Source organism: Ambystoma mexicanum, chromosome 2q, assembly GCF_040938575.1.
Source record: "Ambystoma mexicanum isolate Mex_15411 chromosome 2q, UKY_AmexF1_1, whole genome shotgun sequence".
Taxonomy (NCBI): Eukaryota; Metazoa; Chordata; class Amphibia; order Caudata; family Ambystomatidae; genus Ambystoma; species Ambystoma mexicanum.
Window position 1 is genome coordinate 75205681 of NC_090924.1, and position 17880 is coordinate 75223560.

The 17880-nt window shown below is 48.1% G+C and overlaps 1 protein-coding gene across 2 annotated transcripts in view; it reads left to right on the plus strand.

Annotated features, from left to right (window-relative positions):
- DNAAF8 (dynein axonemal assembly factor 8) overlaps window positions 1–17880 on the plus strand; it is a 1512143-nt gene that overhangs the window by 581219 nt on the left and 913044 nt on the right. For both annotated transcript variants that reach the window (XM_069646874.1, XM_069646873.1), the window contains exon 12: window positions 5983–6177. In XM_069646874.1, the coding sequence (XP_069502975.1) occupies window positions 5983–6177 (195 nt within the window). The remainder of the gene's footprint in view (window positions 1–5982; window positions 6178–17880) is intronic.

A 17880-nucleotide genomic window follows, 5' to 3' on the forward strand; every position in this document is an offset into this window, starting at 1 on the left:
AGATGATAGAAAGTGCAGGTTGCTGAATTCATTATTTAATGAGGCAACGAAATAGAGGAGATCTATAAGTAGGCTGGAGCAATAAATGGTCCTTCCTGGCAAGGTAAGAGTGGAAATCAAGGTTTTTGTGGAGTGCTAGTAAAAGAGGGTCGTATCTTGTGGATATTCAGCATGGTTGATTTAGGCCACATTAGCACAAGCGGATTGGACCGGTTGAGATTGATAACAATTCTGCGGTTGCACGCTTTTGGGATCAGCAGTGGAGATTGGAGAAAAAGATGTGGGAGAGAAGATTAGGGCTAGGACGCTGGGGGATAGATTGTCTCTGTTTTCCAATACTTTGGCATTCGGCATCAAAGGGCCATCTGATGGTGCATGGTGGGAAAAAAGTGGGAGATATGAGAGGACTGTGTAGGTCTGAAGGTGGGTGTAAAGATCTAAGAATCATTAGCTTATAAGTGGTAGGAGAAGCTGAAGGAGGACATAAGCTTTGTTGTGAGATGTGTAAAGTGTGTAAAGAAAGAGAGAGAGAATAGATGAGTGAGGGAATGAATGAGAGGATAAACCGGTCCCACATTAGCAACCGTTATTCAGGTATTGGGAGGGGCATTTGGAGCCAGAATCGGTCTTAGAGAGTGTTGGAGCGTGTCAAAGGTAGCAGAAAGATCGAGGTGGATTGGGGTGGCAATAATGTTTGGAGCGGTCAGCAGATGTAAGAAAGTTGGAGACATGGGCGAGTACCATTTTGGAGAAGCAACAGTCCCATAATCCAGATTTGAGGACTTAATAGTCTGTTGAGTTCCAAATAAGCGGTAAAACAGTTCAACACCATGATCCAAAATGTTAAGAGCACTGAGGGAGAAGGCACTTGGCTTATGTTTGGAAGGGCTTTTAGGTTTAGTTTTTTGTTTATTTGTTTGTTTGTTTGTTTGTTTTATTATTTATAATGCACGAGCGTACCCGGAGGTATCGGGGCGCAGCCTTTACAAGGATTTTCGAAGCTTGATTACATTACAATACACATAGAATATACATAATAAAAATGAGGTACACCAATGTTATATACATAGCAGCAGTGAGGCAAACTGGCCGTTATATACATGTAAACAGGTAGGCACACGTGGTTACAGTGTGTGCGGGTAGCGTGGAAAGGAAAGACTAGGCATTAAGTTGTCTTAGTGGGCCTCCATTTTCAGCCATGAGACTATCTTGGATCGGAAGTTCTGATAGGGCAGGCACACTCTGAGGCTTGGATGCAGGGAGTTCCACAGTTTGGCTGCTTTCACCGGGAAGCTGTTGCCCCCTATGGTGGCGCGTTTGTAGTTGGGAACTTATAGGCAGTCTTTGTATGCAATTCTGACGGGTCTTAAGGAGGACTGTCTGTGGAATCTATTAATCAGGTAGGATGGGGCAGCATTATTAAGAGATTTGTGGGTGAGTGATGCCGTTTTTAAGAGAATTTTATCTCTGGTGGAGAGCCAGTTGTTCTGTTGGCTAAGTCCAGTAATATGTTCTCTTCTGGAGATGCCCAGGGCTGCTCTAAGAGCATTGTTCTGTAGAGTTTGCAGTTTTCTGCTGGTGGCCTTGGAAGATCCCAGGTAAAGGGCATTGCAATAGTCGAGGCGAGACAGTATGAGGGCTCTGGCGAGTGTAAGGCAGCTGGTGTCCGACAGGAATGGTTTGGCTGCGCGGATTAATTTACACGTGTATGCCGTGGAAGATGCCAGGGAGCTCACTTGTCTTTTGAAGGAAAAATTGTAGTCCAGATAGAATCCCAATGTTTTGACCTCATGCCTGACTTTGATGTTATTCCCGTCAATCATGAAGGAATTGTAGACCGGGCCAAGTTTCTTTAGGCTAGACGTGGTACCTAGGATGATAGTTCTGTTTTATCATCATTCAGGCATAGTCCATGAGTGGCCATCCATCCCTGGATGATGATGTACACCCTATTTAGCAAGCAAGGCCAAATCCTTTCCATAATCTGGGTATCATCTGCATCGTTGGTGTAGGTGATACCAAGATGATCCAAATCATCGCAAAGGGGCTTGGTAAATATGTTGTACAATGTAGGGGAGACACAGGAGCCGTGTGGTACACCACAGGTAATGTGTATAGGGTCTGCTGCCGCAGTGTGGGAAAAGACCCTCATGGTTCTGCCGTTAAGGAAAGATGTGATCCAAGTGATGGCCTCGCTAGAGAAGTGTGCTGAGGTGTGGAGGTGTGAGCATAGGACAGAGTGATCGACCAGATCGAAATCTGCAGATAGGTCGAGGAGTAAGAGTAGGGCAGCTTGCCCATTGTCTCTGAGCGTGTCGATCTGCGCTTTCAAGTCAATGAGTGCAGTTTCAGTCCCGTGTTGGGGACGGAACCCTGATTGTCTAGATCCTAAGAGGTTGTGTTCTTCCATGTGCTTCTGTATTTGTACATAAGCAACCTTGTCCAGGATTGTTAGTCGGAAGGGAACAGTCGTTATAGGTAGGTAATTTGTGGGTGTGGCTGGGTCAAGTGTGGGTTTTTTCAGTAGTGGAAGTACCCAGGATTGTTTTAAGTTGATAGGGATGGAGCCAGTGGCGAAGGAGGCATTCATCAATTTTGTAATGAAAGGGGAGAGGTTGCGGGCAGCGTCTTTAATGAGCTGTGCTGGGCACAGATCTCTGTGGCAGTTAGAAGGTTTCAAGGACAGGATCATTTTTTCAACTTCAGGTGTATTGACTTTGGAAAACTTGAAACGGGTGAGATCTGTGGGCATGAGCGTGTCCGGAATTTTTGAAGGGAGAGTGTCATTCAGGGAAGCTTTTTTGCTGGAGATTTTACTTTGAAGGGTCACGATCTTATTCGCTAAGGCACTTTGAATTTCTGAGCACCAGTTTTTATCTTTGGTGCAGGTGTCAAGGGGTGCTATGGGGGTTTCTATTTCTTTATGGAGAAGAGTTATTTCATGTTGGATTTAGCTTGGGATATGCAAGAGTCAAAGGAGGCTAGTTTAGCCAGGTAGATTTCTTTTTTGTAAAGTGTGGCTAGTTTGGAAAGTTTGAATTTGTTCGAGACTGAGGGGGATTTTTTCCAAGTGGCCTCACAGTTTCTTGTTATAGTGTGCACCATTTGTTGAGGTGCGTTTTCGGTTTACTGGATCTGAGTTTAAGGGGGGGCGATACGGTCCAGCGAGGTGGCCATGATCTTGTTATATTCTTCAACCAAGGTCTCTGGGTCCAGGTTGTCAGGGAGTGTGTTGAGTGTGGGGAGTAGGTTCGGGATGAGTCTTTCTACTGTCATATTCTTCTTGTTTCTAGTGAGAGTAGGTGGGGCCCTAATGGTAGGCGGAGGTGGAGGTCTGTCAGTAGAAAGCATGAACGATACCAGGTGGTGGTCAGTCCAGGCTACGGGTGAGATATTTGTGATACTCGCTAGGCAATTGTAATCGGGCACCCAGTCGAGTGTTCTACCTTTCGAGTGCGTGGGTGCCGTGCATCTTTGCGCAAAGCCTAATCCAGTAAGAGTATTAACTATAGTGCTAGCGATATGGTCTTCCGGGTCATTGTAGCCCAAATTAAAGTCTCCCAAGGTGAGAACTTGAGTGGAGCCTTTAAGGTTGCTGGATAGAATAGAGTTGAGGCCTTCATCGAAGGTGCCAATGGGGCTTGGCAGGCGGTAGATTAGATAGATTTTGAGGGTTTGGGTAATAGTGAGTGGAATTTTGACTGCTAGTGTTTCGCATGAGAGGCCAACGGTAGAAGTTGCTAGTCTCATGGTAAGACTGCACTTGTGGATAATGGCGACACCCCCTCCTCTGGAGTTGGGGCGATCTTGTCTCAGGATAGAATAGTTATCTGGGACTGCCAACATGAGCATGGGGCCTGCTGCTGGATGTAGCCAGGTCTCAGTGATGGCGAGGAAGTCGAGGGCTTCTTTAAGGATTAAGTCTGCAATTTCTGTAGCATGAGCTACTAGCGATCTGGCGTTGATCAAGGCTCCCTTGATTTTGGGACTGGCTATGTTTTTAGAGGTATGGCTATGTCTTTTTAAGTGGTAGTATGGCGCTTGTCCTGTGTTGGTTCAGGAATGCCCTGATTGAAGGAGTTATGAGGGGGTGTGGGGTTAAGGTTTTGGGGTGAGCGGATGGTTTTTGTAAAAGAATTTGGTCGAGGCGGCAGTGTTCTAGAGTTCTGTAAGGTGGGCAGTGAGCGGGCCAGGGGCTCATAAATTTTGGCTAGTCTGGCTCGAAGTCCTAGGTTCCTATCTATGGTGGCACGAGAGAGACTGGTAGGTAACAGTAACTGAGGTTTGTTTATATCTAAGTATGGTGCTCGGTTGTTGAGTCTGGTTAGAGGTGGTTTGTTAGGTAGTTGTGGAGCCATCTTAAACTGTATTGCAGTGTTTAGGCTTATCAAGAAGCAGGCAAGCAGGTTGGTGGTGAATGGGCACATACTAAGTGGTGATGGCAAGAATATTATGAAGCCGGGGAATAGGCTTGTTTAACACCAATTAGACCAGTGTGCATTTGTATGATGGCCTGGGTAGGGGTAACACATTTAGGCTGAGATGCGCTAGGGTTATAGCTAGGTTAGCACTGAGTGATTTGGCTAAAGCACTGAGCGACACCTGTAGTTATGCCATCACCATATAGCTAGGGAGTACTAAGCACTAAGTACTACCTGGGTTTAAATGACACACAATGGTTGAGATACGCTACATATGCTTTTCGTATTGCTTTTTCTTTTAAGATGGGTACGATTACAGCCACATTGTACCATACTGGGAAGATCTCAGAAACGGGTGAGGTGAATAGAAGAGAGAAGAAGCAGGTCAATTGTGCCAGTTCCTTTACAGTTTTATATCCAAACTGGTCTACGTGAGCACATGATATCTTCGCAGCTCAGAGAATGGGGTTAATTTAATCCTGGGAAACGTAAGACTTTAGAGAGGCGAAGGTGAGGGTTTTAAAGGGAGAGGGATGGAGTGAAAGGAGAGCAGTCACAAGGTATGTCTTGCCTTGGACATTTTAGAGGAACATTCGGAGGCAAAAAGGGAGGAGGCGAGGTGAGATGAAGGAAAATAATTAACTTGAATAAGGCATGGCCAGCATGGCTTGGAGGAAAGGATGTGAGAATGGAAGCAGAGAAATTAAATGGAATTCATATCATAGGTTGATTTGGCAGATAACTAAGACAGTGGAGAGGGCAGGAACGGGTGGGTTCTTTGTAGGAGTCTGAGAGCTAGATTCTGGGTTTTAGAGCTGTGACTTGAGCCTCATGTTTGTCAGTTGTTGGATTATGGATAATTAGTAAAGTAATTGCCCTACATGTTACAATATTTGTTTTGGCTGCTGAAGGGTGTCTGTTGACCAAAATCTTGACATTGCTTTGATATCACCACACAATGTCAAGATTGTAGAGGAAGAGGGACACAGTAGTACTGCTCTGATTGCTTACAGTGAATCACCATTATATGGATTCTCTCCTCTTGGTTTCTATCCTGGTTTATTTTCTTCTTCTCACCCATCTGTGTAATTATACTGTGGACCAAAATGGTAATGATAGGGAATCACAACATGGAACTTTTTCAGTTTTCAGATACAAGTGTCTTAAGGGAAAGGATGAAAGATATTGTGTTCTGCTTATAGCACCATTGGCTCACCAAAAGTTGTTGCCAAGGTATGTGGTGGATATAGTCATTTGTGAAATGGCCTTTGATTTTATTGACATTGTGATTCATGATAATGTATGCATTTTAAAAACATACATGATTGCCTGTGGAATGGCTAGTAATGGTTTTACAGATTTAATTGACTCTGATACTAATAGTAACTTTTTGCTGCAGTTGAATACACTCAGACGGAAAAACAGATGGTATGTGCAGAGATTGGTTGGGCCCCATGAAGGATATGGAATGTATCAATGTACATGGGTTTTGCTTCATGTTTTTCTCTATTCTTCAAAGCCAACATTGAGTTTGACATCTCCTCCCTCTCTCTCCATGTAGACAAAGGAAGACCTACGGGGGATGTCAACATTCTATCAGAATGTCTCCAAGTACCTCTCACACACATGGCTTCAGAGCATCACCTGGTGGAGAGATGCACTAAATCATTGTTTGCAGGATCAGATCTTTCCTGTGCTCCCAGAGGTTCCTGCTATGCGCCTGAGCAGTGTCACCACCATCAATCCAGATCCAGAGGTACTGCATCTCCAAATGGCTTACTTCCTTTTGCTTCTGGTTGCCATGTCAAAGGAAAGTTGTTACATGATAGTCTCGCACTCTGCTGTTTAATACATGTCCATGTTAGATTTTTAGGCCTTGATTCAGAGCTTGATACGGAGCAGTATTTTCTAACATATTTTGTCTGGAGGTCTGTTATCTTTTGAAATGATTATCAGCTAGGTGGAACCACCAAAAGGTTTTGCTCTTGGGCAGAATCACCTATGTCCCAGCTAGCAGCCCTGGGCTTCCCAGAACCACACTGGAAGTTACAGGATTTGGGGTGTTAGGGAGAATTCTCAGAAATGTGCTAATTTGGAATGGATTGTGTCCTCCAACGTATTCCACATCTTTGACATGTAATGTCCACAGCTGTGCTGCTTCAGAATTTTTCTCGGCAGAAGGGCGCCCGGCGTCGATGCCGTCGGTTCGATGTCCCTCGAAGGCCTCTGTTGAGGGTGACATCACCGGATGTTATAAATAGAACGCACAGCGCCCGTAGTCTCAGTTCTGTTTTGTCCGCAAACATGTTTGCTTCGAGAACTCGGCGCACCTCGTGTTATCTTCTTTGAAGAAAATGTGTTCATCTTCTACCCCTCCAACTCTGCGGTGTGGGTTTAAGACATGCCACGACTGTAAGTCCAAAATGTTAATTACAGACCAGCACCTCATCTGCTTGTGGTGTCTGGGCGAAAGTTAGGATACCGATGACAGCTCGAAGTGGCAGTTGTTGACTGCCAAGGCCTTGTGGCAGCGTAAGGAGAAGTTACAGGTAGGTCGGGTTTCTAAACCTCGTAAATCCCAAAAGACTACAGATATTTCCACCGACGATTCGAGGGGTGACTCTCCTCGTCGGAGGGAATCCTGGGGATCTTGATCGCGGAGTGAGTCCCGTCACTCGTCCTCCTCGTCTCGGCACTCCCGAAAGCAGTGTCACCAGTCACCTTCCCCGTAGGATGAGGGCTCAGTGAGGAAAGTGGCTTGTCCCACTAAATCCTTGACTCCTGAGGAATGGGAGACATTCAGGGAACAAATGCTGATGATTTTTCAATCCCGCAGCACAGTTTCGTCCGCACCGTTGATAGAAGCCGGCAGGGAGCGGTCTCGGTCCGATGCTCGCACGCCCTTCGGGCCCGGGGACTCGGTGCGATAAACATCGGGAACCGTCAAGGTCCAGTTTGGACAAGGCTCCGGTGGGTCGCAAGAGAAGTACCAGATCCAGGTCTCGGTCTTCGTCCCCATCGAAACAGCAGGAGCCTGGAAAGGGCTTGAGGTCGGCGTCGACACCGTCAGCGCTGTGTCCGTCGAGTGCGGCTGTCAGAGCTTTGCTTTCGATCCAGCCCTCAGAGCCTTCAGCGCCTTTGTCGACGTCGACGCTGAAGCCATCGGCATCCTCAACGCCTTTGGGGCAATTTGGCCGGAATTTGCCAGTGGAAGTCCCTGGTACTGTGGATCCTCTGAGAAAAGCTTTATCCAAGACTGTGAGGCCTGTTGTGGACTCCAGGGCCGCTCCTGTCCCTAGGAAGGAGTTCTTTCATTCTCTGCATGATTTTTATGAGGATGAGGAGAGGTCAGATATGGAGTTAGAGCCTATGGCAACTCATGAGGCTGCTGACATGGTTTTTTCTGAAGACAGTCAGTTGGAGGACTTGCATCAGTCGTTGCATGATGATGCCAGTGGCCTTTACACATCTCCTGAGGTGGAGTTTGGTAGGCCAGAGCCTGGGGCTCATGCTGAATCCTCCTATAGGAGGTTGATGTCTTGAGTTACAGAATATCTCGGGTGGTCCGGTCCTCCGTTTGCATTCAATCAGGATGACCTGACTGATAGTTTGGATCAGGGTCGGGCCACTGACCCAGTGTTGCCTTTTGATTTGGCATTACAAAAAAGGGCGGCGGCTAATTCGCAGACCCCGGAGTCTCTTCCGGCGGTCAACAAGTCGTTAACTAAGAAATACCGCCAAGGGTGGAACGATACAAAAGGCGTCGGCAAACATAATGGCATACCCGGACTACACCCTGCAAGTGCAACGCCGACGCATGAACTTTGGGGCCGTGAAAGGAAGGCTGCGAGAAGCAGGCCACAAGTATTTTATGATCTACCCGGCAAAACTGAAAGTGTTCCACAAAAATAGAACATTGTTTTTTGAAACCCCGGAGGACACTATGGAATGGCTGGACACGCAGAGCTGCCCCCAAGAATCGGGTATCCAGAAAGAAGACGGCGCAGATAAGTAACATGGGACTGTGGCACCCAAGGTGTCGCAGTCTAAGACATTGGGACTTGAATATAGTACAGGATATAGCCTACTGGAGTCGTGCGACTAGGGCTATATATATATATATATATATATATATATATATATATATATATATATATATATATGCATATATATATGCATATATATATATATATATATGCATGATCCTTGAGCTTGAGAAACTAAAGCTGCAGGAGAGCCTAACAGAACTAGCCCACATACCCCCACAATAAGTAGATTAGTTAGGTCACCGGTAGACCGGTGACACCCTGCCGGGTTCCTGATCTCGGCATTCCGAGGCAGGACCAAACTCGGGGGAGCCTGAGATACAGGGATGGAGCTGGGCACTTGTTGGGGTTGGGCAGGGTGGGGGGAGGGAAGGGGTTGTGTGCAGTGGTTTATGGTTGTGCAGGGAGGGGAGGGGGGGTTAGTTGGGGAATTTTTGTTGGAAGTGGGAGGGGTACGAGCCCAATCTTGTGTCAAATCAGGCGGGAGGGGGAACCCGGGAGAGGAGGCGGGACAAACCATAGATGGCGTCAGGTAGCCTCAGAGTGGTGACCTGGAACGTAAGGGGCCTTAACAGCTATTTGAAGAGAAATTAAGTAATGATGTATCTGAGAACGCTGAAGATTGATATCGCATTATTACAGGAAACCCATCCTACTAGGGAGATGCTGGAGGTAGTAAAGAGAAAGTGGAGAGGGATTACCACAGGAGCCACATACTCTGCTTATGCGAGGGGGGTCATTACGTGGGTGGCACCTCATGTACCATTTCAGCCGCTTCAGACCACAATAGACCCAGAAGGCAGAATGACAGTGGTGCGGGGGATGCTGGAAAATAGGGAAGTGAGCATTATGAACTTATTCGCCCCTAACCAAGATACAGCGGCCTACTTTATGACCCTATATGGCAAAATTGGACCCCTATTGGGCGGCGTGATCATATGGGGAGGGGACTTTAACTGTACGTTAAACCCCAAAATGGACAGGTCAGACGATAAACCAGAGAGACCCACTCCGGCCGCAAAGGCATTACAGGCCCTGCTGAGAGACTTTGGACTCGAAGATATCTGGAGACAGCTACACCCAGCAGATAGGCAGTATTCGCACTATGCCCCCCCCACATAATTTGCGAGGCTGGATTATATGTTTGCCACCTCTGAGCTGGTAGGAGAAATGACCGGTGCAGAATACAAGGCTAGAGCGCACTCGGACCACTCCCTCTTGGTCCTGAAGTGGCGACATCAGCCCTCTAGAGCGAGAATCCTGACGTGGAAGCTCAGAGCTGAGGCCTTGCAGGACTCAGGATTCTGAGAGGACCTGAGGGAGGCGATCATTGAGTACTTTGACATTAATACGGGGAGTGTACAATCGGAAGGCACCTTATGGGAGGCATTCAAAGTGGTGGTACGGGGCACAGCCATATCTAAATCCAGAGGGCTCCAAGGGGGCATAGAACGGGAGTTACAAGAAACAGAGAAGGAGCTGGAAGGCATATTGCATAAGGGAGGCACCTCACAGGAGGAGGAGGAACGTGTGAAGCAGCTACAACAAGCTAGCAGGGAGCATTGGTACAGATTATGTAAGCTGAGTTATAAAAAATACGTCGAAAGTCAAAATGCAGGGGGAGACAAGCCGGGCAGGCTGCTGGCTTGGTTATACAAAAATGAAACCCCACGACCCCGTGATCAGGGAGATCAAAGCGGATGAAGGGCAGATATGGGATACCCAAGAGTAGTGAATGAAGGGTTCTTTAGATACTACAAAAGTCTTTATGGGGACGCAGGGGAAAAGATGGATCAAGAGATACAGGAAACACTAGAAGATATAGGGTTGCCTAAAGTGGATGACCAAGAGCGGGAGGACCTGGATGCCCCAATCACACTAGAAGAATTAGAGATAGTGATCCAACACCTACCCACGTGCAAAACCCCGGGGTCGGCCAGGCGCCCCAGCAAATTTTATAAAACATACAAGCAAGAGGTGCTCCCCCCGCTGCTTGCCCTGCTTAATGAGGCGTATGAGCATGGTATGCTGCCGGAGTGCCTACGGGAGGCGGTGGTCATCCCGCTCCTTAAACCGGGTAAACCAAGCACAGATTGTGGGTCATATAGACCCCTATCGATGCTCAATCAAGATGGCAAAATCCTCACAGCACTGCTGGCAAACAGGCTCAAGCGAGCTATCGGTAAATTGATACACCCCGATCAAACAGGCTACGTTCCTGCCAGGAACATAACCGACAATCATAGGAGACTCCACCACATTATTGATGAAACGGAGAAGGACCCCGGCAAACTGGCAATAGTCTCGCTGGATGCTATCAAGGCCTTCGACTCGGTGAGATGGCCTTGGTTGCTAGCGGCTCTGAAAGAATGTGGGATGGGGATGGGATATCTGAGGTGGGTCAAAATGTTATATAGTTCGCCATTTGCTAGGGTCAAAACGGGTGCAACAATTTCAGACAAATGGCAACTCAGCAGGGGTACTAGACAGGGCTGCCTCTGGTCGCCCATGTTGTATATCCTCGCGTTGGACCCACTGGCAGTCTGCCTTAGACAGCAGTACGGGGAGATAGGGATCCATACTGCGGGGGGTTCGCATCTCATATCATTCTACGCCGATGATATACTCCTATATTTGCGCTTCCCAGAGGAAAATTTGCAGTATGTCCTGGAGGTGATGGAGCGTTACGCCACCCTCTCGGGCATAGCAGTAAACCCCAAGAAATCAAGCATGTTCCCCCTGGGGAGATATCGACGGACCCTACCGCTGACCCTACCGGTCCTGCTGATACCCTGGTAGACCGAGACGTTCAGATATTTGGGAATTGATACCACACGACGGAAAAGGAACACAAACACAATACGGAAAAGGCAGTTGAAGGTATCAAGAATAGCATGGGGTTTTGGTCCAGGCTACCCCTGGCCATGATGGGCAGAGCGGCTTTGATCAAGATGGTAGATTGTTACTTTTTTTGTAAATATCCCGTACGCGATCCCCAAACGCTTTTTTGTGAAACTCCACAGCCTATGTAGGGGTTTCATATGGCACAACTCCAGAAACAGGGTGGCCCTGTGGAAACTACAAAACTTGTGTGATAGGGGGGGTATAAACCTACCGAACTTTGAGTTATACTATTTGGCGGGACAGCTTCAATATGTGGCCAGGTGGTTGTCCAAAGAAGAAATGGCTGAAGCCAGGCTATTGTACAAGGACCCTGCCCCTTTCTTAGAGAGACGGTGTGGTTGCCTAAATCCAAGGTGGTGGGAATGGCGAGACTGCTGGTGCTAGGATGGGAGATATGGCCAAAACAGGACAAATGTTGGGAAACCCAACCCCATTCTCCCTGCAGGTTCCGTTAGTGGCGCTACGTGGGGAGGACTCACAAATGATAAAAGGGATCAGCAGATATTGGGAACCAAGGGGCCTGGCGACCCTCAGAGATATATGGCAGTAGGGGTGGCACTAGACTTTCAAAAATGAATGGAGGACACTGGGGTGCATAAGGGCCAACATATTACTTATACCAGAATTATTAGAATTATTAGACAGGTGCAAGAGAAATGGCGTGAGGCAATGCTAGCGGAACAGCCTGATGCAACCATTTAGATGATGTATGATATTTCGGAGGGTGGGCACAAAATATCCCGACTATATGAGCTACTAGGGACTAGGGTGGGCAAGGAGCTACTCCAACTGAGGCGAGACTGGGCTGCCTTCCAGCAAATTGCAATTCTCCGTTTGGCCAGGATGTAGGCCAGATCTTTCATTTACTAATGTGTTTCAGGTTGCGTGGTCTGGTAAACCCCCCCAGCATGCTTGCCCAAGCTGACTCTACATCCAACGTGATCCCTTTTTCCGCTAGGCGTGTCCTGATGGGAGAACCCATGTCGGATGGGCAATGGGATAGAGTTCAAAGGTAGCACAAGGAGGTGTCCAGAAACGCAAGGTTGCAGCAGATTCAGTTATATGTCACTCATAGGGCATATATGACCCCCAGAAAAATCACCAGGTTTGGAGGCCCGGTGGCACAGAAATGCCCAAGGTGCGGGTAGGAGGATGCTGGGATGATACACATATTTTGGGCTTGCCCGGAGGTGGGTAGATTTTGGACAGAACTGAAGACACGCCTAGCGGAAAAAGGGATCACGTTGGATGTAGAGTCAGCTTGGGCAAGCATGCTGGGGGGGTTTTACCAGACCACGCAACCTGAAACACATTAGTAAATGAAAGATCTGGCCTACATCCTGGCCAAACGGAGAATTGCAATTTGCTGGAAGGCAGCCCAACGGCCTAGAATTGAGATGTGGTGGGCGGACCTCATGAAGTGGGCAGAGGCAGGAACGGCTGCTTGGTACGAAGCAATCAGTGGGGGAGGAGACGGGACCCCTGATAGCATGGAGACAACTGGTGGCCTCGATGGTGGGACCTGCCCAGGCCGACCATAGTGGAGATGACACAGGTGAGAGAATCGAAGTAGATATGCCTGAAGATTAGTAAGTCAGTGACATGGAAGCAGGGGCTTGAGTTAAGGGGGTGGGAGAGGGAAGGACCGAAATGTTTAACATGTAATTTAATGATGTGAAGCTTAATTGAGGATGTCCTCAACGTTTGTAATATTTGGAGTGTTAACAAATAATAATACAAAAAGTTTAAAAATAAAAAAATAAATACTAAGAAATACCACGCATCCGGTAGTGACCTCAGCTACCTATCCACTCACCCTACTCCGGAGAGTTTGGTGGTTCAGGCGGCTATGGCCACCGCGAGGTAGGTGGTGTACCCTACCATCCCTCCCGATGGGGACGACAAGCACTTCGATGGTTGGGCATGCAAGGTAGTTTCTGCTGGGAGTATGGCACTTAAGTCGGCCAACTCCACCTGTGCCTTGGAAAGATTTTCACACACTCTGTGGAATTGTCTCTCTAGCGGCTGATCATATTCCCGAGTGGAAAGAAAGGGATGGGTTCCTTGCTCTTATACAGGATGGCAAGGATGCCATGTGTGAATCCCTTTAGTCTGGGTTGGACACGGCTGTTAGCCGGTCCATGGCTGCGAGCACCGTGATACGCAGGTTTGCATGTTTGCGGAAGTCTGGTTTTGCTCCGGATGTGCAAGCCCATCTTCTGAACATGCCCTTTGATGGCTCTCATTTGTTTGGCAGCAAGGCTGACGAGAGCCTTGATAGGTTGCAGACCTCCAAAGCTGCTGCTAAATCTTTGGCCGATAGCTGTGCGTCAACCTCTGCCTTTTCGTCCTAGGGGACAACAGTGGAGGGGGGGGTTCCTTTCGTTACTACTCCTCTTTTGGTAGAACAAGAGGAGCCGCTAATCAAAGGGATCACTGTAAAGGAACCTTTGGTGGACGGGGAGCTAGAGGTAGCAAAGCCACTCGGGCAGCTGCCTCCTTGCCTTTAGGCGCTGCCACAGCCGATCCAAAACAGCTATGAGGTCATGTTGCATTGTTCGCCTGTTGGGGGCAGACTGTCTCAGCATCTTGAAGAATGGCAAGCTATTACTTCGTATGTGTGGGTTCTGGATACAATAGCCCATGGCTACTGCCTTCCCTTCCTAAAGCGGCCTCATGACAATCCATCAGGGAATCTCTCTTTGAAGCTTCCAGATCCGCTCCTTGTGCAGGAAATCTTGACCCTGCTGGAGAAAGGTGCTATATAACTGGTGCCTGTGGCGGAGAGGAACTAGGGATGGTATTCCCCATATTTATTGATTCCAAAGAAAGACAGGGGACTGAGACCCATCTTGGACTTTGGTTGGTTGAACAAGTTACTCAGGAAGGACAAGTTCAAGGTGGTCACTATTTCTCAGGTCCTTCAGGCCCTTCGACTTCAGGATTGGTTGGTGTCTCTGGACATATAGGATGCTTATTTTCATGTGCCGGTTCATCCAAAGCACATAAAATACCTGAGGTTTGCGGCTGGCAACTCGCACTTTCAGTTTTGAGTCCTTCCATTCGGATTGACCTCCGCCCAAGGGTCTTCATCAAGCTAATGGTGGTGGTGGCAGCGTATCTCAGGAGAGGGGGTGGTTCACGTCTACCCCTACCTGGACGATTGGTTGGTACGAGCACATTCTCCAGAACAAGCTTTAGATCATCTCATCCTCACCTGGTGCTCCCTTCACAAGCTGGGCTTCTCCCTCAATTTCAAGAAGTCGCATATGACATCTTCCCAACAGCTCCAGTACATCGGGGCTGTGTTGGACACATCCTTGGAAGTGCTCGCCTCCCAAGCTGAGGGCTCATCACATTGTACAGATGGTCAACACATTTCAACGTGCCCAGAGTCTTCCGGCTTTTGAATTCCTAAGGTTGCTCGGCCTCATGACATCCTGAATTTTTCTGGTGCCAGAGGCCAGACTGAGGATGAGATCCCTTCAATGGGTTCTCAAGATGCAGTGGTCGCAAATTCTCTGGCAATATGTCAGATCCCGTTCAGATTCCACTCTCTGTATCGCAGGATCTTCTGTGGTGGGCCAGCGAAGGGAATCTGATGAAGGGGGAGCCGTTTTGGCAACCATGGACGGATGCTTCCCTCACAGGACGGGGAGCTCATGCCAACGATCTGACCGCCAGATATCGTTGGTCTCCATCGGAGTCCGTACTTCACAATAGCCTGTTGGAGTTTAGGGCCATCAAGCTGGCCCTCAAGGCTTTCCTGCCGTCTGTGCGGGGGAAGAGTGTCCTGATCATGATGGACAACACCGTGGCCATGCATTACCTCAACAAAAAAAGGGGGGGTAGGGTCACTCCCGCTATGCAGAGAGGTGATGCAGCTCTGGGTCTGGGCGATACAGCAAGGAATATCACTCTTGGCAGTTCATCTAGCCGGAGAGGAGAATGCGGTGGCGGACGCTCTGAGCAGGCAAAGCACGGTCTCCCACCAGTGGGTGTTGGCTCAGGAAGTCCTTCTGGAGATCTTTGCCCTTTGGGGAACCCCTCAAGTGGATCTGTTCATGACCAGTGCCAACCGGAAGTGCAAGAGATTTTCCTCAAGGGAATTTCCTCCGAGAGGAGCTTTAGGGGAGGGGGCATTCATCGTGGATTGGTCATTCCCACTTCTGTTCCCGCTTCCTCCGGTCCCCGTCATTCCTCAGGTGCTAAGGAGGTTGCGGAGGTTCGGATCCCACATGATCCTCATTGTTCCGGATTGGGCCAGGAGAGCGTGGTACCCGGACCTTCTAGAAATGTCTATCTGCCCCCCCCCACGCTGTCTTCCCCACAGAGAGGATCGTCTCTCACGCAAGGGGAGGTCGGGTTCTCCATCCAGAGGTCAAGACTCTGAACCTTCACGCTTGGTTTCTGAAAGGTTGAGATATAAGGATTGGGACCCTCCCGGATGACGTGATGGAGGTGTTGCTTTCGGCCAGGCGGCCGTCAACCAAATCCCTGTACCGTTGCCGTATGTTTTGCGACTGGTGCAGAGGAAACAATGTTGATCCTTTTCAGTGTTCCATTCCAATGGTTCTTTCTTTCTTGCTTTCTTTGGCCCACAGGGGTCTTTAAGTGGGTACCATTGAAGGTTACCTGGTGGCGCTGTCCGTTTTCAAGCACTTGTCTGAATAATGTTCTTTTTTTAAGATTCCTTTGATTTCCCAATTTCTGTAAGGGCTCGCGAATGTGTTCCCGCCGTCCCCGTTTCAGGTGCCACTTTGGGATCTGAATTTGGTCTTGAAATTCCTGATGGGTGCTCCGTTTGAACCACCGCACTCTTGTCCTTTGAGACTGTTGTCTTTTAAGACAGTGTTCTTGGTTGCAGTTACATCTGCTCGCAGAGTGAGTGAATTGCAGGCACTGTCATCTAAGCCACTCTTTACTGTGTTCCACAAGGATAGGGTTGTACTGAGGGTACGTCCGTCCCTCCTACCTAAGGTAGTGTCTGAGTTTCATCTGAGCCAGAAAGTGGTACTTCCTGCTTTCTATCCTCCCCGTCATCCTGTTAAGGATGAGGAGAGTCTTCATAGGTTGGACCTTTGGAGAGCTTTGAGTTTTTATATCTCTAGGATGTCCAGGGTCAGAGTGGACAACCAGCTTTTTGTGGGATACACTGGACACTGATTGGGCTAAACAGACCTTGTCCGGGTGGATTATCCTCACCATTACTGAACGTTACAGATTTACGGGCAAGGACCCTCCGGAAGGGTTGAGAGCTCACTCCACTAGGGCGTGGCTACATCCACAGCCCTGCAGCGGGGAGATCCTATTAAGAATATTTGTGACGCAGCATCGTGGTCTTCCATTCACTCCATGGATACGCTCCATGGTCAGGATATGGCCTTTGGTAAAGCAGTGCTTTATTCTGCCATCTGATTTGGTATTCTAAATTCTTCTCCCTCCTCCATTCAGTCTGTCAAAGATGTGGAATACGTTGGAGGACACAATCCATTCGAAGAACAAGTTACTTACCAACTGGTAACGTTCTTTCGACTGGATATTCCTCCAACGTATTACACATCGCCCTCCCAGCCTGCCCCTGTGAAGAATTTCCTATGCTTTTGCAGCTTGCGTTTCGGCAAGGTTATGTGCAGTCAAGCTGTCGTTGTGTACGAGCATGTTACACGTTATGAGGAGAAAAACATAAACGGAGGCTACGGGCGCCGTGGGTCCTAATCACAACATCCGGTGATGTCACCCTCGACGGAAGCGTTCGAGGGACATCGACCCAACGCCATCGAAGCAGGACGCCCTCTGCCGAAAAAATTTCCCAAGCAGCACAGCTGTGGACATTACATGTCAAAGATGTGGAATACGTTGGAGGAACATCCAGTAGAAAGAATGTTACCGCTTGGTAAGTAACTTGTTCTCCTCTCTACCTTAGAGACCTCCAGCATTTTGCTGGACTCTAGGACTTTTAAATGTTTAACCTGTAGAGTGAGACCTTTTTCCCACTCTCTCGTGTATTTTAATGTGATTTAAACTGTTTTTCTTTTGGTTTTGGAGTCTGACAAACTACATAGGCATCTTTTTGCATTGCGTCACACAGCACCTTCAGTGCAGTGGCACAGGGAAGTCTTTCAGATTTCTCAAGGTTTAAATACCTTACTTTTGGATAAACTACTGTTTCCTAGAGCAGTAAAGTGAAATTGACTTTACTTATATTTGTAACTATCTAGATCCAGCACACACTATTTTACAATAGGGTGCTGGAGGGGTTACTTAGTATCCCCTTTGTCTAGCTTCTCATGTAACCTTTTGATGTTACCCTTTACAAAATTAATGGCTGATGGCAGTGGTTTACTTTTTACTACCGTGATGTGTTTTTACCGCGGGCTGCGTTCGCAGCTGCAGTGAAGCACACATGGGTGGCATTCTTGTCAAAATGGCCCCGGACTTCCTTTTTCGCCATTTCTTGTTGTTTAGGTCCTTCTTGAGAATTACTCTGCGCGCCAAACCAGGTTTGG